This window comes from Desmodus rotundus, chromosome 6, assembly GCF_022682495.2.
Source record: "Desmodus rotundus isolate HL8 chromosome 6, HLdesRot8A.1, whole genome shotgun sequence".
NCBI lineage: Eukaryota > Metazoa > Chordata > Mammalia > Chiroptera > Phyllostomidae > Desmodus > Desmodus rotundus.
This window is the reverse complement of record NC_071392.1, coordinates 102,205,109-102,227,916: the sequence shown is the minus strand read 5'-3', so window position 1 is coordinate 102,227,916 and position 22,808 is coordinate 102,205,109. Positions and strand designations below refer to the sequence as shown.

Below are 22,808 nucleotides of genomic sequence, written 5' to 3'. Positions count from 1 at the left end.
GACCAGAAAACTGATGTGGGGGACATTGGCCTCCGCACATTATTTCTTACTCAGATATTTGGGAGGAAAAAAAACCCAATTTTCTCTCTGTTTTATTTTTCCCAAATGTAACTCATCCCCCTTGCCTTTTTAAAATTTAAACAAATTCCTACATGTGGTGAAGGACAGAGAACACGCACTGAATTTTTAAGAGAACTTTTTTGCTTTGGGGTTGTGAGCCTCCACCCCAAAGTCCCCTTATGGGTACCCTGTCCCTCTCTGTCACCAGGAGGACCAGTGATGGGAACACAGTCTCAGGGGGCAAAGGGGCCTGCACTTGAATCCTGTATCTACTACTTCCTAGCCACGTGGTCTCGGGCAAGGGGCTTCTCCTCTCTGCCCCTCAGCTCCTTCCCCGCCCCCGTGCGAGTGGAGACAACGATGCATGCCTGGGAGGTACGGCCTGGTTCTAGGAGCCCTGTCCCACAGCTGGGCACAGAGCAGGCACTGCGTGTCCCCGTCCCAGCAGCTAACTCTGCCATTCCCGACTCAGCTCGCTCTCTCGATCTGAATCACGCACGGAGGCAGTTTCACAAACAAGGGTGATTCCATGTATTTCAGCAAGTTTCTGCTCCACAATGTTATAGGAAAGTAGAACTCATTCAAACAGCCAGACATAACAGTCACTGCTACTCACAAAACACTCTTTATTTAAAAAAAGACATAAAATCAATGACTTCTGGCAAGACACTTCAACTCTCACCTGGAGAATGGGCAGGTGGGGTGTCACCAGCTCAGCGCGCTCGGGGCCCACTGGTGGTCGAAGACCCTGGGTGGCACCCAGAGCAGGTGTAACAATGCACAGGTGACCCACGTGGTGAGCAGCTCAGTCCTTTTCACCCGCGATTGTCAAGGAGAAAGTCTCAGGGTGGTGCTGGCCTGGCTTGAACGCCACACTCACATACTTGCTTGTCTCATTTTGTGACAGAGAAGTGACGGATCTCAGGCTCTGAGCCTTGGTGACACCGGCATGGAGACCCCCTCCTGGCCATTTCAGTTTTCACAGTCACTGTGTGTTTTTGACCATGAGCGGTCCATGCGGTCCATTAATGGTAGTGATCAAAATAAAAGTTCCCTTTTCAAACAACTATAAGTTTAAAACAAAAAACAAGTCTGTTTAAAGGAAAATATCTGGCAAACAACATAAAACGTAGCAAAAATAAAATGAATGACGGTGTTAAGGAAACACTTCATTGGGTCAACCTAAGAGTGTCTCTAACACAGGTCCTGCAGTTGGGGGATTCTAAAGCAAAGTGTGGAGAAATACAATGGCGTCCAGGTACCTTCCTAACCAACCTGTAGGAAGGAGCAAACCCACTCAGCTCTCCCTCTTCTTTATATTTTTAAAAAGAGAAGAAAGAAAAGAAAAAGAAAGATTAAAACAAAGGAAGGCTTAAATCACTGCCTCCTAAACTGCACTTCAAGATCTCGGGCACCAGCCGGAACTGCCTGGTGGGAGAATTGTCTCTTCCTAACAACGATTGTGGCTTCGAGGAGGTGCGCCACCTTTACGGGAAATTGGCCCTTTTGTGAACACAGGTGAGAATCTAGTCTCAGTGACAAAGCGTCCCTGATTTGGAAGAGGAGAATCATAAGGGCTTCCCCCCTACCCCTCTGCCACCCTAGGGTAGCAGCCTCGCACAGAAACCTTCCTGCTGCTATTTCTGCTGGCCGGCCTTCTTCCTTCGCTTCCCAGCCAGGATGAGGCAGCTGAGGGTTGCCATGGAAACCGGCTCCATCCTCCCACTGGAAGCCGCCAGCCCTGATTTCCTGCGGAGTTAAGAAGCAGGCAGCAGCAGGGGTCACCCAGGCGTGAAGATGGGTTTCCCTGGGGATATCCTGCCTCCTGCCAATCACAGTATCTGTCTGGGAATCCTGGGGGCGCCTGGAAGCTGAGAGTTAGGGAAGCCCCCAAGGCCCCGTGCTGCTGCAGGAGGAGACTAATGCCTGAGACATTCAGAGATCTCTGGCCCTCTCTTCCCTTTCAGCTAAAGCGAAAGGGACCTAGCTGTATGCACGTATATGTGTCTGCACCTCACCAGATGCATCCACTCACGGGTGTCTCTGGCTCTGATGCCAAACAGAACTGTCCCTCCACCACCCGCCCCCTTGAGCCTGGGGATGCATTTGCTAGTGGGACAATAAGTCCGCTGAGTTCCACCAGCTGATGAGCTACGTGACCTGGCAGCCACCGCGCCTCTCTCAGCCTGTTTCCTCGTCGATAAAAAGGGCACAACCACCCCCTCTTTGCAGAGATGATATGAGAAGTAGAAACGCTATGTCCACTGTGCCTGCTACCACAGACATCTGGAGTGTCCTCAATAAACAGAGCCTAATGTTAACAACACTATCAGCATAAAGATCTCTAGGCAACTTTCCTCTTTGAACTCTTTCTTCCCCCTAAATAGAAACAAAGGCAAGTTTTCATCATTGATCTGCTTGTTCGAAGGGTGGTGCATGCAGGAGGTTCGACCAGTGGACTGAGGACCAGCTAGAAGGTTCCCACCATCTCCTAAAAGGTCACCTGTAAGAGTTAGAACATGGTTCTCAAACTCGAATGTGTTCACGGGCCAGGAGGTACAGTGAATGGAGGGAGAAGCAGAAAGAAAAAATTCCACCAAGTAGAAACCCCGGTGAGCCAGGGCACACAAGTCTCAGATCAGGGAGGCGGCCAATGGGTGCCTTTGGGAATACGGGCCCAGGGTGCCCAGATCGTCCATGTTTTCAAGAGAAGCTGGACACTTTGAATCAACTCTCCCAAACATGGTAGGAAAACAACCGATGGACAATATTTTCTAAGTATAGGCCACACAAAACAGGCCTGCAGACTGGATGGTGCTCACAGCTGGAGCTTCGGAGCTAGAATGGAGAAAACCAAAGCCTCCTCTTTGTTTGGCTTGCCCAGTCTAACGAGCCTGGTTGCTTCCTTCCATCCGCACTAGCCCATGGGGCCTGTGTCTTTCTCATTCCCAACTTGAGTCTCAGCATTGGCAAAGCCTGCCCCCCCACCCCCGGGAGCCCACAACCCCAGAACAGCAAGTTGCACCGCTCAAAGCCCAGTGTCTTGAGGATGCTCACACCCTGAATCTTGGCTGCACCAGCTTCGGGAAAACCCTTCTGCATTTCCTCAAGACTCAGTGTGAATGGAGAGATGAGGGGACTGGGAATGGGTCTGCTGAGGACTCCTTTGGCTGCAGCTAGTTTAATAAGTTGGGGATGAGTTTATTGCATGGGATGCACCGCTAGGTGCTGGCTGGCCTTTTCACAGCCAGCAGCTGCTTTGAGTGGTTAAGGTCCCAACCACACCATTGTCAAGGACTAGTATGGTGGCCCCTCTGGGAGTCGGGGAATGGCAATCAGGGCTCCTGTTTGTCCTCTCTGCCCTAGCTTTGTGGGTGTCATAAGGTGAGAGGATGAAGGTGAGCTGGAAGCAGAAAGAACCTCATTAAACCTTCTCTCAGCTTCCTTTTTTCCCCTCCCCTGGACCAGCCTTCCAGGAAAAAAAGCAGGAAAGTGCTAAAGCTGGAGCCGTCGGGTATTCAAAGCTCTGCACCCAGGCCAGATGTGGACACAGAAAGTTGGGCAATCAGTCAGGCGCCGGCTGGGTGGGGGCGAGCGTGTGGAGCCCCGTCTGCTCCTGGAGCTCATGGCCGGATGCGGTAACGGATGGGCACGTCGTGTTCTGGCTGCATCAGCCCGAAGCCATACCTGCTGAGGTCAAACTCCGGGATCTCCACATCTGGGTTGACCAGCTCCAGGTCAAAGTGCACCAGCACGAGGAGCACGAATCTACAAAGAGACACTGCGTTGAGGACGTGAAGGAGTGGAGGCATGAGGGGCATGTTTGGAATAAGGCAGGACAGCAATGGCTTCCTCTGGAGTCTGACCCCAACTCTCACTTGGGGAAAAGGGCGGGGAGGAGAGCGAAAGAGCAGAGCACAAGAGGCCCAGGAGCTGCCACACGTGGGCCGGTTCTGGCTGGCTGGCGGCTGTGAGCAGAAGGGACGTCTGTCAATTTCACACCAAAGCATTTTGGAGCAGGGGCTGGACTCCCAGCTCTCCCTTCCTCCTGGCAGCCCTGTGGGCCTGGCGTTGAGACAGAAAGAGGCTGAGTCTCTGCACAGAGGGGAGGCAACCCCCAAACCCACAGCCAATGTGTGAGTGGGAACGAAGCCTTTGCTGTCACAAGCCAGAGACCGGGGGTTGTTTGGCGCGGCATAGCCTAGCTTCCCAATTGGTATGAACAATGAGTCTTCCTGACTCCCCTCCCTACCCAACCATACTCATCCTCCCGCGCCCAAACCCCGGGAGCCCCTAGTGCCTGCCCTGGTCAGGGCTGCTGAGAAACCACAGACTGCCTTTGTGAGATTAGAAATAGGCAGCCCTCCCTGGAGACACTTGACTGGGTCTGTGGGAAAACTGTCAGAATGGACCAAGTTTGCAAGAAGGAGCATTCTTGGCTGCCATCTCCTGGAAATGCGTCGCTATAAGTAAAAACGCCGCATATATGATGTAATCAGTGCGTCCGTAAAGGTGGTGGCTGCCCTGCCTGATGGCCATTGCTTCCGGCCCACCTGCCTGTCTCACTTAGCACCACCTGTGTCAGGAAGGGTCAGCACGGGATCTTCACCTACTCTGTCCCCCCACCATCCCCCCACTGAGGGCCAGGTGCCCAGTGTGGGGCAGAGCGCACGGCAAGGATTCGTGAGTCTTACTGAATGAATGAAGAAGAGGGAAGAGGAGGACAGAGCGAAGTCCATGCTCTGGACGGACAGCTGGGCTCTGCCTCTTAAGGACGTGTGACCCTCATCGAGTTTCTTTCCCACTCTAGGCTTCAGTTTCTCCATCTGGTCAAAGAAGCTCAAAAAGGTAGGATGTATGCCTTCCAGCTCTGAAGCTGTAGGATGCTAGAGGGTGAGTTTATGTAGCGTGGGGGCCCTGCACCCACACCTGGATTTGGATCCACGTACCTCCCCACTCACCAGGTGACCTGGTGAATGGTTTGACCTCAATGTTAGACTGACACCTACTTAGGGGTGTTGTCATGACAATTAAGTGAGATAAAAATAACGAATTAGCTAACTTACGGACACACTACGTGCTAGACACTGTGCTAAATATTTAGTGTCCATTACCTCTCTCACCCGTCCGGAAGCTTTAGGAACTAGGAGCTACAGTCGGCTCTGCTGAGACACTTGTTTTGAACCCCTGAGTTTGTTCCAAGGTGGCTGATATGTTAGGGAACGAGGGAAGTTAATGCAAACTTCACGTCAGCTTATGGACAATGTGGTCAGTGAGAAACACAAGGAGAACGCAAAAGCCTGCCCCCAGCCGAGCAGAGCTGAGCTGAGCAGGAATTCACAAAACGCACACACACCTAAACTCTATCCAGCAACGACCTCAGTCCACGGTGTGGGCGTGCGTGCGTGCATGTGTGTGGGGGGGTTACACGCCACGCCATTCACCTCAGCACCCAATTTCAGATCACCCTCCTCCCACGCTTCACAGTAACTCACAGCCGCAGTCCACTGTCCACTTCCACTGCGAACGTCAGGTCATTTTAAGGATAAAGTACCATATTTACTGTAGCGCTTGGATATTTCTTAACAATGTAACGCGTGTAAACCTGTACCACCATTTTTCCCCTAGGTTCTTATCTCTTTCTTCACGTGTCACTGGTGTGCTTTTTGACTGCTGGGCCCTGGCCCCACTGTTCCCACCATCCCCGTGGTGTTTCATGCCTGATTTCCCACGGCCCAGTGATTGTTTGGAACGCTTGTGAAGCGTTAGAGCAGAACCAGCTGTCTGATGATCTCCATTTTACTGCTGAAGAAAAACAGGCCAAGAGGTTCATGCCACGTGCCCGTTCACTTAGCACACTGCCTGCACGTTAACAGTAGTGATACTAGTAATTACAATAATAACTCACATGCATTGCGTGCCGACAACGTGCCAGGCAGTGGGTTAAGTTTAGAAAGATCCCTTTCCTTTGTCCTGACGTCCCTGGGATGTAGTATGACCAGTACCCCATTTTACAGTTGAGGAAACAGGGGCACAGAAGGTCACCCAACTTATGATGGCAAGGGGCTGGACAGAGGGACAAGGCAGATGTCCTAACCCTGGGTCCCAGTGGTTTGCGATCTGGGGGCCAAGGCTCTTGGGGTAGAAGGAAGAGAATAAAGGAGGCACCAGAAGAACCAAAGGGCAGGAGGACACTCGGCTAGTTCCTGCCAAGAAAGAGGTCATGAGCCGCACAGCAGCCACACAGCAGCCACGGTCGGCTGCACAAACGCCATGCTTGGTATTCTGGGAGTTTGGCCCTTGGACACTAGGCTTGCAGGAAGAACCTATTGCCAGATCTGATTATCTCAAAAGAAATCAGAAAGCTGGCTTTTTACGTGAGCTCTTCTGATTCTTACGAGTTAGTACATGTTTTTAAAAACACAAATAAGTAGATTTGTGGGCAAGACATGGCTCAGGGGCTGCCTGTTCGAAGCCTCTGCCTGCCCTAACCCTTCCCCTGGTTCGCCTCACAGTCTCAGGAGAGAAGGGCGCGGGCCCACCGGACAGAGCAGGAGCCCCCCCTCCGCCAGCCCCCACACTCACTGTTTGATGCTGCTGGTGGCATAGCTCCTGCCCAGGCACTGGTTGTGCCCGGCCCCCCAGGGCAGGCTGCAGTTCTTCAGTCGCCTCCCGTCCTTGTAGAAGTCTTTCTTCTCCGACCCGTCAGCGTTCACGAACCGGTTGTATCTGAATGCCTGGGAGAGGAAGAAGGTCCACGTCTGACTCCGAACCCACGACACGCATGCACGGAGAGCAGCTGTGAGGATGCTCACTACAGTCTTGTTTATAAGGAAAAAAACGGGAAACTATATAAAGGGCAATTAAGAGGGGATTGGTTAAAAAATTAGGTGTGGCAGCCATTTAGAAGGCAGGGCTTGGTCTGTGTGGGCTGATAAGGAAAGAATTTTTAAGACTGGTTGTTAGTGAAAAAAGCAAGTTTCAGCATAGCATGCTTTGTAGGGCCCTATTCACACACCTATCTATTCACATGTGTGTGGGCGTGTGTATGTCTCTAAAGGCATCCGACTAGTTTAAAGGACACACTCCCAACCACTGTTAGGGAACTCTGTAGAACTGGAGAGGAAGGGAATGAAGAAAAAATTTTACCTTTAAATATATGTCTACATATTTCTATTTTATAAGTATATGTTACTTTTGTAATTTAAAGAATTATTTTAAAAAAGAGAATGACAATTTGGTTGCGTTGTACAGTGGTAAGGCGAGAACCGTATCTGAGAACAGGGCTGGGCACAGAGTAGGTGCTGAATGAAAGATGGGTGAATGGACCAGTGGATAGACTGATGAATGAAAGGGTTGTGTGTGGGAGGTGGATGGGTGGGTGGATGGATGGATGGGTGGGTGGGTGGATGGGTGGGTGGATGGGTGGGTGGGTGGATGGGTGGGTGGGTGGATGGGTGGGTGGGTGGGTGGGTGGATGGGTGGGTGGATGGGTGGATGGGTGGGTGGGTGGATGGGTGGGTGGGTGGGTGGGTGGATGGGTGGGTGGGTGGGTGGATGGGTGGGTGGGTGGATGGGTGGGTGGGTGGATGGGTGGGTGGATGGATGGGTGGGTGGATGGGTGGGTGGATGGGTGGGTGGATGGGTGGATGGGCAGACGGATGGGTGGATGGGCAGACAGATGTATGTATGTGTATATCAATGAATAGACAGGTGGATAAATTGATGGATGGGTGGATGGGCATTCAGAACAGTACCTGGCACACAGTAAGCACCCAAATCTATTAGAAATTGTGCAAGTTTCCCCATCCTAAAGTCCAGGAAGAGGGAAGAGGGTTGAGAAGCTGGCATTTTAACATTCTGAAAGAAGGAAAACCACTCAACTATCATTTAAAAAGCATCCACCACGTGCCAGGAACGATGAAGGCCTTCCGTGCACGACCTCATTTAATCTGCCTGACAACCCTATGAGGCAGGTGCTATTATGAGGCTTATTTCACAGGTGAGGGAACAGAGACACAGAAAGGTGAAGTCACCTGGACAAGGTCACCCAGCAAAAAGCAGAGCGAGGGAGCCACTCAGACCTGGCTGATCTGGAAGCCACCACTTTCTCTCCACAGTCCCTGCGATGCCACTTACCTCTGGGTCTGTGTAGACTTCTGGGTCCTTCTGGGGACTCAGGAATGGAAAGAGGAGGAGGCGGTCACCGCGTCGCAGGGCGAATTCCCGCCCGTCCGCCATGGGAAGGGCCAGGTCCACCATGACCTCTCGGGTGATGAAGGGCGCAGCTGTGAGCCTGAGGCTCTCACTCAGCACGCTGTCTGCACCGGGCAGGGACAAGGAAGGGTCAGCAGCTGTCCTCTTAGCTACTCAAATGCCACCCCAACCTCTTGTTTTACAGAGGAAGACGAGGAGGCTCAGAAAGGGAGCATGACTTGCCCACCATTCCACAGGGAGGCCAAGAAGGCCCGTTCATGAGGTGTGATTGCAGCGGACCCTCAGAGACCTAAGACAGGAGGGTTATTGCTATGGTCCCTCAGAGACCTTAGACAGGAGGATTTGGGTCTGATCCTGAGAGAAGCTATGCAGAAAGGTGGGAGACAGAGATTATCAGAGACTAGGCAGAGAGCAGGGCTGTTAATATTGGTTGTTTTTGCCTGCCCAGCATCCATTCCCCTTCTGGAAACAGTTTCTTGATTTTCCTCTAGGGACCACCCTTCTCCTACAATCAGGGGTTGGGCTGTTGATTCTATTCTTGACTCCTGGGATTGGGCCATGTTATAGTTGGCCAATCAGAGCATCCCAACCCTCTGAACCCCATGATCGGTTCAAGACGAGCATGTGGCCCAAAGAGAGCCAAGGAGACACATTCCTGGGATTTGGGGTAGGAATGCTGCAGAGAGGCACACCCTCACAGGCTGAGAGCACATGAACTTGGAGCTTCTGGTGGCTGTCTTGCCAGCCTGAGACTGGAGCAGACCCAGTAGACAGTGAGGCTGGGAGATGAAGAAAGACTGAGTTCTGATGGCATTGTTAGAGCACCTGGATCCACCTGTACCTGAAGCTAGTGCCTCTGGACTTTCTAGTTACTTGCCCCAAATAAAGTCTTTTTTTTTTTTCTTCAGCCAGCATAAGTTAGGTTTTTTGCCATTTGCAACCAAAAACCTCCTACTGAGACTATGAACATCTGAGACTGAGGCATGGAGAAAGTAGGAGGCTCGGGGGGACCTTAGACCATAGGACACTGATGGAGCCTGGACAATGGGAGCTCATGTAGTAGAGGGCTCAGGGGGCCACGATGACCTGGGCTTTGGGGCTGTCTGAAGGGTCTGACCATCTCACCGAGTATAGGCATGTTGTCCAAAACCTTTGGAGGTAGGGTGGCCATCTGCGAGACAGGCTGCTCTGCTCGGCAGAGGACTTGCTCGAGCTCTCCACGGACGGCAGCCAGGGCCTCGGGGTTCTTGAGGAGGAAGAGCAGAAGCCAGAAGGCAGCCGGACCCATGTTCCCCTGCAATGAGAAAGAGCCCCTGATACACCATCATGAGGACAATGCTTGGGTGAGAGCTGCCTGGTCCATGGCACGGATGCAGCCCTGGCTGAGGCATAGCGGGCAGGAGGCCTGAGTCCCCACCCCTGCCAAACACCTAGGCATGGCCTATGTCTGTATTCAGCCTCAGAAGATGGCCAAGAACTGCACTGTGGTTTTGGCAGTCCAATGGCTACTACCTCAAGGCCATTCCTGGCATCCCTGACCCTGAACAAAATCACTGGTATGAGGTCACGCAGGTAATCTTCATAGCTAACCAGCAAAAAAGTGTCAATGATAGCAATGAAGTGTGCCAATTTAGGATGACTAAACATCTGAGGATGATTGCATCCTCGGCCCCAATTCTCTACCCCTCCCTGCATCCATCCCCTTACCATTAACTGACTTGGCATTGTCTCCCATTAAAGAGGCAGAGTGTATTTCCCAGCTCCTTGAATTTGGCCTCAGTCATGTGACTTGCTCTGGCCAATAGAATGAGGCAGAATTGACAGAACAGCAGTTCTAAGTCTAGGCCTTAAGAGACCTTGTATGTTTCCACTTGCCTGCCTAGCCCACTGGTCCCAAGGGGAGGATGGCGGACATGCAGAACAGAGCTGAGCTGTCCAGCTGAGCCCAGTCTAGACCAGCTGCCTCCCAGGGGCCCAGAGAGATGCGAGTTAAATAAAGGCGCATCAGTGTATACCACTGCGTTTTTGTGGTTGTTTGTTACGTAACAACAGCATATTGATACAACATCTAAATATTTGCTTTCAAATATGTGAGTATTGTGTATGTACAAAGCAAAGCAACGATGATCAATGATGACTATGGAAACTATGAATGTCTTGAGCAAAAGTTATTTGAAACTTCCCATTAGCTAAATAACTAGGAAAAGACTTTAGACGTGGCTGAACATTTTAATATCCATGTATCCAGCATGTGGCTGAAATGTGTATGGGGTCCCTTTAAATGAGGCATGGGTGAACACCCACTAACCTCACCTGGGGGGGAAGATTCTTGTCCTACTATAAACGACTACCCCATCCAATCGTAACAATGGAATACTAAGCAGCCACTAAATACCATGTTTACCCAGTAATGTTTACGATGTTCTGTCAGACATAATTGCTCACGGACAAAAGGTTATTTGCACGAGGGTATCCACCAGTGCTGAGGTAACGGGCGAGATTGAAAGCAACCTCAATGTCTATCAAAGAGATAAATGGTGACCCGCCCTGACGATGATACAGAAGTTGTTGCAAAGAAGCCGCCCTGTGGATACTGATTCGGGACAGGAGCCAAGGCGCACCGAGGCATGCAAACAGCGAGATGTGGAGCGGCACTCGGTGAGCCCCGTGGGGGTGTCTGAAGAGGACAGATGTGCCAAAGCACAGACCCTCTAGGAGACTCAGGTAACTGGTAACTGAGGGCAGGAGGGTAGGGAAGGGGGGAGACTGGCTTCTTGCTGTGTACATCTTTTTCAACTGCTTGAACTTTAATAAAAACAATGTATTACTTTTAAGCAACACAAAAGTGGGTCATTTTTTTTACCGGGATCCGCAAGGTCACGCAGAAGTACTCATGATACAACATTAGGTCACATTGAAAGTGGGATTTATACTTGAACAACAATAAAAAAATACAATATAAAAAAAGTGGGATTTAAAAAGGCGCATGATCTTAACCACTGAAGAAAAACATACAGAAAAGGCAGTAAACAAACGCACCAGAGTATCAATGATGGAGAAACGGATTTTCTGTCCTTTCTTCCTCTTCAGCTACCCTGATGATTTCAGTGGGATCCCCCCTCCTTGGGGCCACGTTCCCCTGTTCAGCTTCCCCACTGAAGGCACACCATTGGCACACCCTTTACTGAAAAGGAAAACTAAGCACTCTCTAGTCCCTACCCACGGCCCACCCTAGTAGAGGCTCCTTGTATTTGTCAAATAAACATCTGTGTCCCTTTAGGGTGGGGCCTATAAGTCAGCCTGGAAGGTAGACAGGCTGGCAGAGTCCTGAACTGGGATCAGGCAGCGTAGGGTTCAAATCCCAGCTCCCCACTTCCTGTCACTCCAGACAAGTCTCTTCTGGGTCTCAGAACTTCCCTTTTGCCGAAATAACAACATGCCCACTCCTGGGGCGGCCACGAGGGTCCATGGAGACTGGATGCAAGCGACCCCCACCTGCTGGTCACAGAGTAGCCCTCAGAAGAGGTTTCTCCCTCCCTCTGGCCCCTCCCCAGGCTTGAGAACAGGCGGGGACCTGGGACTCCCTCTGAGGTTTCCTCCAGCACCTCGAGTCCGGCGGAGACAAGCAAGGTCAGTTGCTGCTCATCACTTCAATAGCCAGGGGAATGTAGGCGATAAATTATTCAGCCTTGGGTTAACTCGGTGCCAAGGCCATTTCCTCTCGCCAGGATGGCCCGATGGGGGCCATGGCTCATTAATTACCAAGCAGGAGTGGAGCACGAGACTGCTCAGTTGTCTCTACTTTCAGGAAAAAGCTGGGGCAAGTCAGGGAGGTGACAGAGACCGCCTTCCACCCCACCGCACAGACGTGCGTGAGTGTGGACACGCGCATGTGCACACATATGTGCTGTGTGATCACACCACCACAGAGGATTCTGAATTCGCTGCCCTGGAAGTGCAGCTTTCTCCGAGGGGGCCCTGCCTCCTTTACCCAGAAGGACTCCTCTGGTCTAGTCCCACCACCCAAGCCACAGTCCAAGGCCCAGAGTGGGGCAGTAGGGAGAAAGCCTGTGCTGAGATGGGCCTGCGGGGACTCTCCTCCTCTGCCCACCCCGACCCACGTCCCCTGAGAGCCGGCCTCTTCCCCTGCCTGGACCTTCAGCTTCAGGCCACTGCTCCTCCTCCAGGTCCCTGGGTGCAGGAGCCTCCCGCCATCCCCTGCACCAGCCAATTCCAGGCTTTGTGGTTCTGGATTCAGGGAGCTTTTGCGAGGAGCCTATGAGATGATGTCTGTAAAGTACCCAACAGGATGGTTGGCACACGGCACGCATGTGACCGCTTCTGAAAAGATTATTCGTGCCTCCGCTCTGACCTGACAGTAGCAATCACAAGTACCATTTGTCAACCCCTCGGAGTACTTTCCAACCTGACCTCTGGGGGGCGCTCCCTCCTGACTCCTTCCTATCTCCAGGCCACTCCTCCTCTGTTTCCTTTGCTGTCTCCCCCTCATCTTCTCCTCCCCCAAACTGGAGAGGCCACAGCTTGGGCCCCTTCCCCACCCATTCCCACTCCGGTGGTCTCCAGCCCAGTGGTTCCCACTCCATGTCTACACTCGCAGCTCCCAAATGAACGTCTCCTGCCCAGACCTTAACCCTGGACTCCCGACTCTTTTCTTTAGATACCAACCCTCCCCTCATTCTCCATCTCAAACTCAGCACACCCAAAGCCAAACGCCTGGTTTCTCCCCCACCCCCGCACTCGCTGCTTCCACCATCTACCTCGCCTGGTAACGGCAACTCCCTTCTTCCCACAACTCAGGCCCACGCCTGGTGCCATCCTTGTTCCTACCCGCTCCCCAGTCCCAGCCAGCAGCAATCCTGCTGGCTCCACCTGGAAACACGTCCAGAGTCCTACCACTGTCCCCTCTGCCCCCTGGTCTAGCGCCATCCTCTCTTGCCTGGTAACTGCAGTGGCCTCCTCCCTGGTCTCCCTGCGTCCACCTCCCCCCACTACAGAGTTCCCAGCAACGCAGCCAGAATGACCCCTCTTGAGCAGAAGACAGGCCATGCTGCCCCCCTGCTCAGAGCCCTCAAACGGTTCCCATTTCAGAGGAAAAGCCCAAGTCCTCCTCATGGGCCCCAAGGCCTGGCACGGTCAGGCCCCTGCTGCCCCTCTGCCCCGACATCCTCCTCCCCACCTCCAGGCCTTTGCATGTGCTGCTGCCCTGCCTGGATGCCCTCCTCCTGTATACCTGCCTGGCTCGTTCCCTCCCTTCCTTCAAGTTTCTGCTCAGATGTCACCTTCCTGCTGAGGTCTCCCTTGACCACCCTCTCTAAAGTAGGCCCCCCCCACCCCTCTGCGAATTCCTTCCCCAGCTTTATTGGTTCTCCACCAAACATTCCCTCTAGTATACTTTACATGCTTGTTTATTGACAGTCTCTCTTCTCCCACCAGGACGCCAGCTCTGCCAGGGCAGGAGTCTTGGATCTGCTCTCTGCTCTACCCCCAGCTTCTGGAACAGGGCCTGGCATCCAGTGCGCCCTCCCTAATATTTGTGAAATACATTTATTGAGCTCTCATTACCTGCCAAGCACAGATATATTACTCCCTTTCTTCCTTTCATCCCTTTCACCACACCTTGAGGAAGGTGCCACCACCTCCATTTTAAAGACGTGTAAACTGAGGCACGGAGAGTTAAGCGACTGACTTGCTCGGAAGCGGTAGGTTAGTCACAGAGCCCGCGCCTGAAACCCCTGGGCTGTACAGCAGCGTGGCCCGCTCCCGAGATTCGTGTTCTCCAAGGGTCTTCCCACCTGCCTGCACTCTGGACGCTGCCAATGACTCAGCCTCAGAGGATGTCCTGTCCCGAACCCCTGCCCAGTTTTCCTGGCCCTGCCGAAGGCTGCTCGCCGGACTTTCTGTCACTCAAGCCCCCAGGCCAGCATCCAGTTCTGCTGACAGAGGTCATTTCCACAAGGGATTCTGGAAAGAGTTTGGAGCTCCAATCTCTGCCCATAAATATGTTATTAGGCACTAATGGGCCCCAACTGCTGATCATACCCGGCCCCCGCCCCTTGCCAGCCTCTGCCTACAGGGACAGTTAATGGCTCTGAGAGAAAACTAAAAATAAGTTGCCAGTCGATGGGAGAGGAATTACCCTGAAATGTCAGCCCGAGCAACTGTCACGACTGAGGTGGGGCCAACAGAAGGCGGGGGACCCGAGGTTGGGTGAGGGCAGGAGCCAGGCCTGGAGAGGCGGCGCTCCCAGCCCCGCTTCCTCTCCCCCCAGTACCGGGCCCACTCCTAAATCCACGGTGCTGTCTCCCCGGTGTTTCCAGAATCTGTCCACATCCTCATCACTTCCATGGCCACCACCTGGTCCTGCCACCACTGTCTCCTCATCATGTCCCTGCCTCTGCCCTTGATCCTCAGATCCTGTCCCTCCTTTGTCCCCAGGGCTCGCACCTCACCCAGAGAAAGCCCCACGTCTTCACTTACCAGGACTCATGGGCCCTTCGTGGTCTCTTCCCACAGTCCCATGCCCCCTCCTCACTCCGCTTCACAGAGGATCCTGTTCAGGACACTCTTTCCCAGTTAAGGAAGTCAGGGGACTGGGCCTGTGTGCACAGCCCACCCCCCACACTCACAAATGCACACCTTCCTGCACACACACACTCATGTATGCACACCCACACGCCCACTCCCGCGTGCCCCCTCTCTCACGCCATGCCCACCTGTGTGGCCCAGAGCTGCAGCAGCAGCGCCCGCGCCCGCATCTCCTCTGACACGCCCATCTCCTCCAGGTGCAGCAGGTAGCTCTCCAGCCAGCTGCTGCGGTGGGCCCGGGTGACCAGCCTGGCTGGGGACAACAGCTTCCACAGGCGACCTTTCACACTGCATGCACGGTCCTTGTCCCCTGCAGGAACAGAGCACAGAGGGGGGAGGTTACAGATCCATGCCCAGCCCAGGGCTGCCCAGCCCTGACCTCCCATGAGGCCAAAGGTCTTCTGGGCATCACTCCATGGGGGTGGGGGGTTCATGTGTGAAAGAGGCTACAGGAAAGCCCTTTACATGTTAAATTCTTTTTTTTTTTTTATTGTTATTCAATTACAGTTGTATGCCTTTTCTCCCCATCCCTCCACCCCACCCCAGGTGAACCCACCTCCCTCCCCCACCTCCACCCTCCCCCTTGGTTTTGTCCATGTGTCCTTTATAGTAGTTCCTACATGTTAAATTCTTATTGTCTGTCTCACCCCCAGAGAACAGGAGCGAGGGGACTTGTCTGTTTTGTTCACCTCGGTGTCCCCAGCAACTGGCTCATAGTAGGTGCTCAATAAATATGTATTAAATGAATGGTGGTTCTTTACACAGCTGGGGAGGGAACATGAGACAACAAGCAGCATTCCCCAGACTCTCCCCAGGGTCATTTTGGAGTCACCAGAAACAAACTAACTGCCATCAAGAAGGGACAAACGGGTCTGTGCTCTCAAAGTCAACTGCCTCCAGGGAAGGCGGGTAAAGTGAAGGAGGGAGGAGGGGACTGTGGGGAGCAGAGGGTCAGGGGCGGCCTCTACACAGCTCTGCCAACCGGCCCCCAGGGAGGATCTGACCCCGGCCAGGGAGCCTGGTTTTCAGAAGCTGAAAATCCAGGTGTTCACGTGGAATCTTCTCATGTACTCTGAGGTTAACACATAAGCAAGAAATGTTTAATCACTCTGCAGGTCACACAAGCATCTCGAAAGGTCAGCTCTGGCCCACGAATCCCCAGTTTGCGATCACCATCGAATAAACCACAGCCTGCTTTGCTCTGCGAAACCGGTGAGATGCGCCCGCAAGGGCGGACCGCTGAGGGAATGCAGCCAGGTGTGCATCGTTTAAACGCTGTGCGTATAAGCACTAGAAGACGATGCTCTATTTACACAGATGTGCGCGACACTAAGGTTCGGTTTTCCCTAAGTCGCCCCTTGGAAGAGTGGGAGTTACTTTGGGTTACTACGAAATTCCCAAGTTCTAGGAACGCTCTCATGGACTTTTTAAATGTGTTTGAGCCAGGAAACAGTGTTTGGAGAAGACCCATCCACCCAGTGGTTCTAAGCCTGGCCGCATACTACAGGGTGTTTAAAAGGTGTAAAATGTAGGCTAAACATTTTTTTCAAGTACATTAGTTACATTTTCAAATAGCATTCAGTGAGCCCGACTGCTGATCCAAAATGCATTATTTTCCTGTGTTTCCCAACTTTGGGGCACTGGAGAATCACCTGGGCGCTTGTAAATCTCCTGCCCAGGCCCCACCATAGGCCAATCTGGTCAGAATCTCTAGGGACGCGCCTGGGCACGGGCAGATTTGAAACAGGTGAGTGCAGAGTGCAGGGAGCGTTGCAGCCGCTTCCACTGAATGCTAGTTCTGGATGCCTGTAAAAGTCGTCTGATGAGATAGTTCCAAAAAGGAGGCCCGGGAATTTAACACAGACTAACAATGACTGGCATTCTTGAGTTCCGACGGCACAGTTGCAGGTGTTGAATATTACTGTAGATGCTGCCTTTAAGGATGACTCCACAAAGCAAGGCACTGTGAAAAGACAACCGGCAGAGTAGGAGAAAATACTTGCAAATCATCTGATAGGGGTCTAGTACCCAGAATATATTAAAACTCCTATAACTCAACAACGACAACCCCCCCAAAAAAAAACCAAAATGGATAGAGGACTTGAATAGACATTTCTCCAAGGATGATGTACAAATGGCCAATAAGCACAGGAAAAGATGCTCTACATGACTCATTAGGGAAATGCCCATCAAAACCACAGTGAGGGACCATCTCATGCCCATTTGGAAGGCTATTATCCAGAAAAAAAGCTAAATACCACGCAAGGATGCAGAAAAACTGGACGCCTGTGCGTTGCTGGGGAGAACACAAAACAGCACAGCCACGCGGGAAAGTCTGGCAGGTCCTCAGAAAGTTAAAGACAGGACCGCCATACACCCCAGCAACTCCACTGGATGTACGCTCCAGAGAACGAACAGGACCTCGAACAGACACTTGAACACTCACGTCCATAGTAGCATTATTAGCAACAGATAAAAGGTGGGCACAGTCCGGGTAGCCATCAACAGGTGTACAGGTAACAAAAATGCAGTATCTCCATACGATGGGCTATCACTCAGCCTTAAAAAAAGAAGGAAGTGCTGACCCAGGCTGCAACACGGATGAACCTCGAAAACCTTCCACTAAGTGAAATCAGCCAGACGCAAGAGGAGAGATACTGTATGATTCACTGATATCAGGTACCCAGCAGGCAGATTCAAAGTGACAGAAAGTAGAATAAAAGTTACCAGGGGCTGAGGGAGAGGGAGATGGTGATTATTGTTTACTGGATACAAAGCTTCTGTTTGGGACAATGAGAAATTTCTGACAACAGATAACAATATAGTTCCATAACATTGTAAATGTGCTTATTGCCACTGGATTGTATACTTAAAGATGGTTAAAACAGTAAATTTTATAGTATGTATATGTTATCACCATTAAAAAGGGAGAAGTATGTGAATGTCGTTTGGCCAATGAGCCAAAGATGGTGCTGTATAATAAAAAAAATGGACTAGCAAAAAAGTTACAAATGTATAGCAGTGATTTGATTCTCGAATCAATTCCTATTTGTAGAACCCTTAGCACAGCACAGAGCTCGCACCACACATGGGACAGAGTTATTGCTATTCTACATACGTTGTTAGGGAAAGGCGAAGTGCCCATAAAAGTGTGTTTGGTATGCATTTATGGAAAAAAGAGAATGATTAAGAACACAGTCACTTTGCTTGCATTTGCATAAAGGAACTCTGGAAGTTTCCACGTAAAGCTAATAAAACCAGCCAACTGGGAAGGGTGAGGATCGGGCAGGAGATGGTTACGACAGGAAAGAGGGGGAGATGCTTCACTGTTGTGACTTTCTATTTTCAATGAACAAACCACCCAGAGTCACATACCCATCTTCAAAGTCTGGCACCGCCCCCCCACCCCGCCCCAGAGAAAAGACCACAGAGTCACAGATTCCAAGGTTCGGTGAATTCATTCCATATCTCATACGGACAATACTGGGGTGAAGTAAAGGGACCTGGAAAGCCGAGTCTGAATAGAACCATTTCCCGAAATGCGAGAGTGGGAAGAAGGCAAAAGTTCACATTGCATGTGAGCTTAACAACAGATGTTCAACAGAATCAGCGAGGGGAAGTTCAACTTCTTCATTTCCATTCCTAATTATTTTTATATTTGGGTTGACCAAAAAAAAAAAACCCCAACAACAAACCAAAAAAATACCTTCCCACCAGGAAAACGGGGGTTCGCCGTATATTTGGACCACAGTATAATTTGGGCTTGTGCGGGGTTTCAACATGTGGACCACAGTCTAGAGCCGCCCACGCAGTAAGGTGACCACAGGCCATGGATGGCTACCGAGCCTTTAGAACGTGGCTAGCCCGAACCGAGTCAAAGTTTTAGCACGAGTCACGAAATGTAAGTGATCTCATTGATAATTTTTATATCGAGGACATGCTGAAATGCTGATTTAATTTTAGATATACTGAGTTAAGAAAATGTATTATTAAAATTGATTTCATCTGTCTCCTTTTTAAAAGCGTCTAACAGAAAATGTAAAGATAATTCTGTGGCTTGCATTCAAGGAACAGCAGTGTCCTAGAAAGACAACACCAAATGGATAACGATGGTAACCTTGGGAGAAGAATTTCCCTTTTCTGTGATATTTAATTTTTTTTTACAAGACGCAGGCGAGCCCAGAGAAGAGCTGAAATGCTGGTCAGAGTGTCTGGCCTTGGACAAGTCACCTTCCCTCTCAACACCTCAGTTTTCTCAGCTGTGAAGTGGGGTAATAAGAGTCCCCACCCCACAGGGTTATGCAGAAATCGAATGCATTCACACACGACACATAAAAAGTGATCCCTGCAGAAGCCCTAATAAACATTACCTATATTATTAAATAACGCTTAATGAATGTCAGCAAATTATTAGTCCAAGGAGAATGCATTCACGTATTGTTTCTTAATTATTTCTATGATTAAGAAATAATGACAAATTGCTCTGCCCCTCCCTAGAAGGATGATCTTGGGCAAATCACTTTGTATCTCTGAGCCTCAGTTTTCCCATCTGTAAAATGGGGGCGCCCTGGCTCATAGGATCATTAGGAGGATATAAAAAGAACTTACACAGCCCTGACTGGCGAGGCTCAGTTGGTTAAGTTTAGTCCCGTGAAGCGAAAGATCATTGGTTGGGTTCCCTGTCAGGGCACATGCCTGGGCTGTGGGCCAGGCCCCCTGTTGGGACGCATGTAATAGGCAGTCGATCGATGTTTCTCTCCCTCTCTTTTTCCCTCCCTTCCCCTCTCTCTAAAAATAAATAAATAAAATCTTTTAAAATATGACCTTACACAGAATATGCCTGATACTGGTGGGGTTCTGGTAAATCCCTTGCTATATTCTAGCCACTATTATAAGGTACATATTATTTCAGCCACAGTTTCATGACTCAAAGCTGTGAATCAGAACTTCTAAGCCCATGTGGCTGGTCATAGGATTCGAGTCAGGAGAAGCAGGTTCAAATCCCAGACCTCCCACGCTGTGTGGAATTGGTTGAGGCCACGTCCACCTCTGTACCTCACTCTCCCATCTGTAGAAAAGAGGGTTTTTCTTTGGAAGTACCTCTGTCCGCTAGAGACCTGGTGGCACAGAAAGGTCCCCTTTGGGAGACGGGCCTTTAAAGTCTGCATTCTCCTGTCCTGGCAGGTGTGGCTCAGGGGATTGAGCACCAGCCTGCAAACCAAAGGGTTGCTGGTTCAGTTCCCAGTCAGGGCACATAACTGGGTTGTGGGTCAGGCCCCCAGTGGGGGGCACATGAGAGGCAACCACACACTGATGTTTCTCTCTCTCTCTTCTTCCCTCCCTTCCCCTCTGTCTAAAATAAATAAATAAAATCTTTTTTTAAAAAACGTCTGTGTTCTCCTTTTATAATGAATTAGGTTTATGTATTAGACTCTCTGATTCTTTAGTATAAGAATGCCTATTCCCCCAAAACAAAAGTCAAATGAAATAGCTTCCCTACACAGTAATCAGTAAAATGAATGTTTTAGAAAGAAGCAGTTAGCTTAGCTTAGGGCTTTATTTAACTGTCCCTGCCCCCAATGCCCTACTGTAAGAGAAATACCAGACTCAATGGTCTAAGGGTCAGATTTCTTTTAAAATATGTTTATATTTTTTAGAGCAAAGGTGTAATGCATGTAATAGCAAAATAATAATAATAATAATAATAATAATAATAATAATAATAATAAAAGAAACTCTACAAGTTCAAACGGGTATACTATGAAAGTAAGTTTCTCTTCAGCCCATCTAAGATTTCCCAGAAGCAAAAATTTATACATATTTTCACACTTTAAAACACACAGATGTTAACTAAACTTCTTATAGTAATCATTGCATGAAATATGTAAATCAAGTCAGGTACACCTCACACAGTATGCATGGCAGTTATATCTCAATAAAAAAATGATTAGAAAATGAATAGAAAAGATAAAAATAAAAAAGCACAATATACCCACTGTCCACACCTTTTTTGGAACAGTAAGTTTCATCCTGTAGCGGGACACCCCTTTCTGTGAATGCTTAATTTATTCCACCAGCCCCTGTGGTGGACATTCAGGTTATGTCTAGCATTTGCCATTACACGCAACATGGCAATGAATATCTTGGTGTGTCTGTAGACACGTGCAAACACGTCTGTGGAATAATTCCTAGCAATGGAAGTTCAGGATTCAAAGAACGTGCATTTTATATTTTGATAGGGACAGGTTTGCCCACCAGCCTCCAGCCCTGAACTGAGAAACCTTTCCCAACATTGCCACCTGCTGCCTATACTGAGAAATGCAGCCTCCCTATAACCAGTCCAGGTCTGCTCCCAGAGGGAGCATCAGAATGGAGTAAAGGGCAATGCAGAAACCCCTCTTTCCTGGAGAAGTGATAGGGGCTGGGATGTGTCAGGTGGTTTACGCATAGCATTTTGCAGTCAGACAGGCCAAGCTTCCATCTCACTGGCTCTGCTACCCACCAGCTAGCTGTGTCTATGACAAGGGACCTCTCTGAGCCTCAATTTCTTTACCTGCCAAGTGGGTTCAATGATACCAAACTTCCAACATTGACGGCAGGAGTCAGTAAGATAGAGATTTGCCTCTAAACAGATGTTAAGAGACACGAAGAGGCAACCCACATAGAGGAAAAGCAAACGGCTGGGAAAACACAAAAACATGTTTCATCTCAGTCAACAGGGAAATGCCCATAAAGCCAGATGCCCTTTTTCACCCATCAGATTGGCAAGGATTTAAAGGCCGATAACTGCATGTTGAGAAGGTTGTGGGAAAATGCAAATTAAAACACGTGACCCAGCTCTGCCCATCAGATTGGCAAACAAGTGGAAAGATTGATAACATTTGGTGGGCCCCTTCCCTGTGGGTAGGCGTAGAAATTGCTCCATGTTTTGGAAATGATGTGGTAGTAACTAATAAACATTTTAATGTGTATGTCCTTTGACCTGGCAAAACCACTTCCAAGAAAATGTCATCAAGAAATAAAGTCACCAGAGGACCGAAGTGGTAACAGTACAAGATACTATAATAGTCACACACACACACAAAAGGAAACAATTATAACCCTTGGAAGGGGCGTGGCTACCTAAATACTGATGTGTAAGGGCTGGAAGAGTGGGGGGAGGGGTTTGTTAATTTTGTCCTTCCATTTTGCTGGAGTCTTTTTTTTTTTTTTGCTTCAGTTAGTTTTATCTTGGATTTTCTGAGGTTTTCCAGATACAGTAGATCATTTGCAAATAGGGATAGTTCTAATTTTTATAACAGTAATTGATTTCTCTTATCTAATTGTATTGGCTAGCACCTAGAAGATGTTTGCATTGACAGGGGAAAATGTATCTATATCATTAGCTTAAAAACAACAAGTTGCAGGCCTGGCTGGTGTGGCTCAGTGGATTCAGTGTCAGTCTACAAACCAAAGGGTTGCTGGTTTGATGCCCAGTCAAGGCAAATGACTGTGTTGTGGACCAGGTCCCCAGTAGGGGGTGCATGGGAGGCAACCACACATTGATGTTTCTCTCCCTCTCTTCCTCCCTCCCTTCCTCTCTCTCTAAAAATAAATAAATAAAATATTTTTAAAAATAAAATAAATATTATACACTCTAGATATGTATATCTGCCTCTATATGCAAAATAGAGTATTCCTACAAAATACTGTGAAGGGATATATGTTAGCATGTTAACTTCTATCTTTATTGGAAGCTGGGCTTGGAAGAGTGAATGTCACTACTTTCTACTGTCTACATCTATGAATTTTTACCCACAATAATGTTTCTTAATTTAAACAATTTAACGTGTTAAAGTTTGGTTTACAACAATATATAAATACAGGAAATGACGTGATGAGCTGTTGTAAGCACTGAACGAGACAACACTTCATTAACCTGGTAT

At 49.7% G+C, this 22,808-nt stretch overlaps 1 protein-coding gene across 1 annotated transcript in view; it reads right to left on the bottom strand.

The window, feature by feature from the left end:
• Positions 1-1,071: 1,071 nt before the first annotated feature.
• The window catches only part of PTGIS (prostaglandin I2 synthase), a 38,333-nt gene continuing 16,596 nt past the window's right edge, over positions 1,072-22,808 (bottom strand). The window contains exons 6-10 of the mRNA XM_053927055.2: positions 15,012-15,193; positions 9,403-9,571; positions 8,200-8,381; positions 6,646-6,797; positions 1,072-3,828 (exon numbers count right to left, since the gene is read on the bottom strand). Of these exons, the coding sequence (XP_053783030.1) occupies positions 3,684-3,828; positions 6,646-6,797; positions 8,200-8,381; positions 9,403-9,571; positions 15,012-15,193 (830 nt within the window). The 3' untranslated portion in view covers positions 1,072-3,683. The remainder of the gene's footprint in view (positions 3,829-6,645; positions 6,798-8,199; positions 8,382-9,402; positions 9,572-15,011; positions 15,194-22,808) is intronic.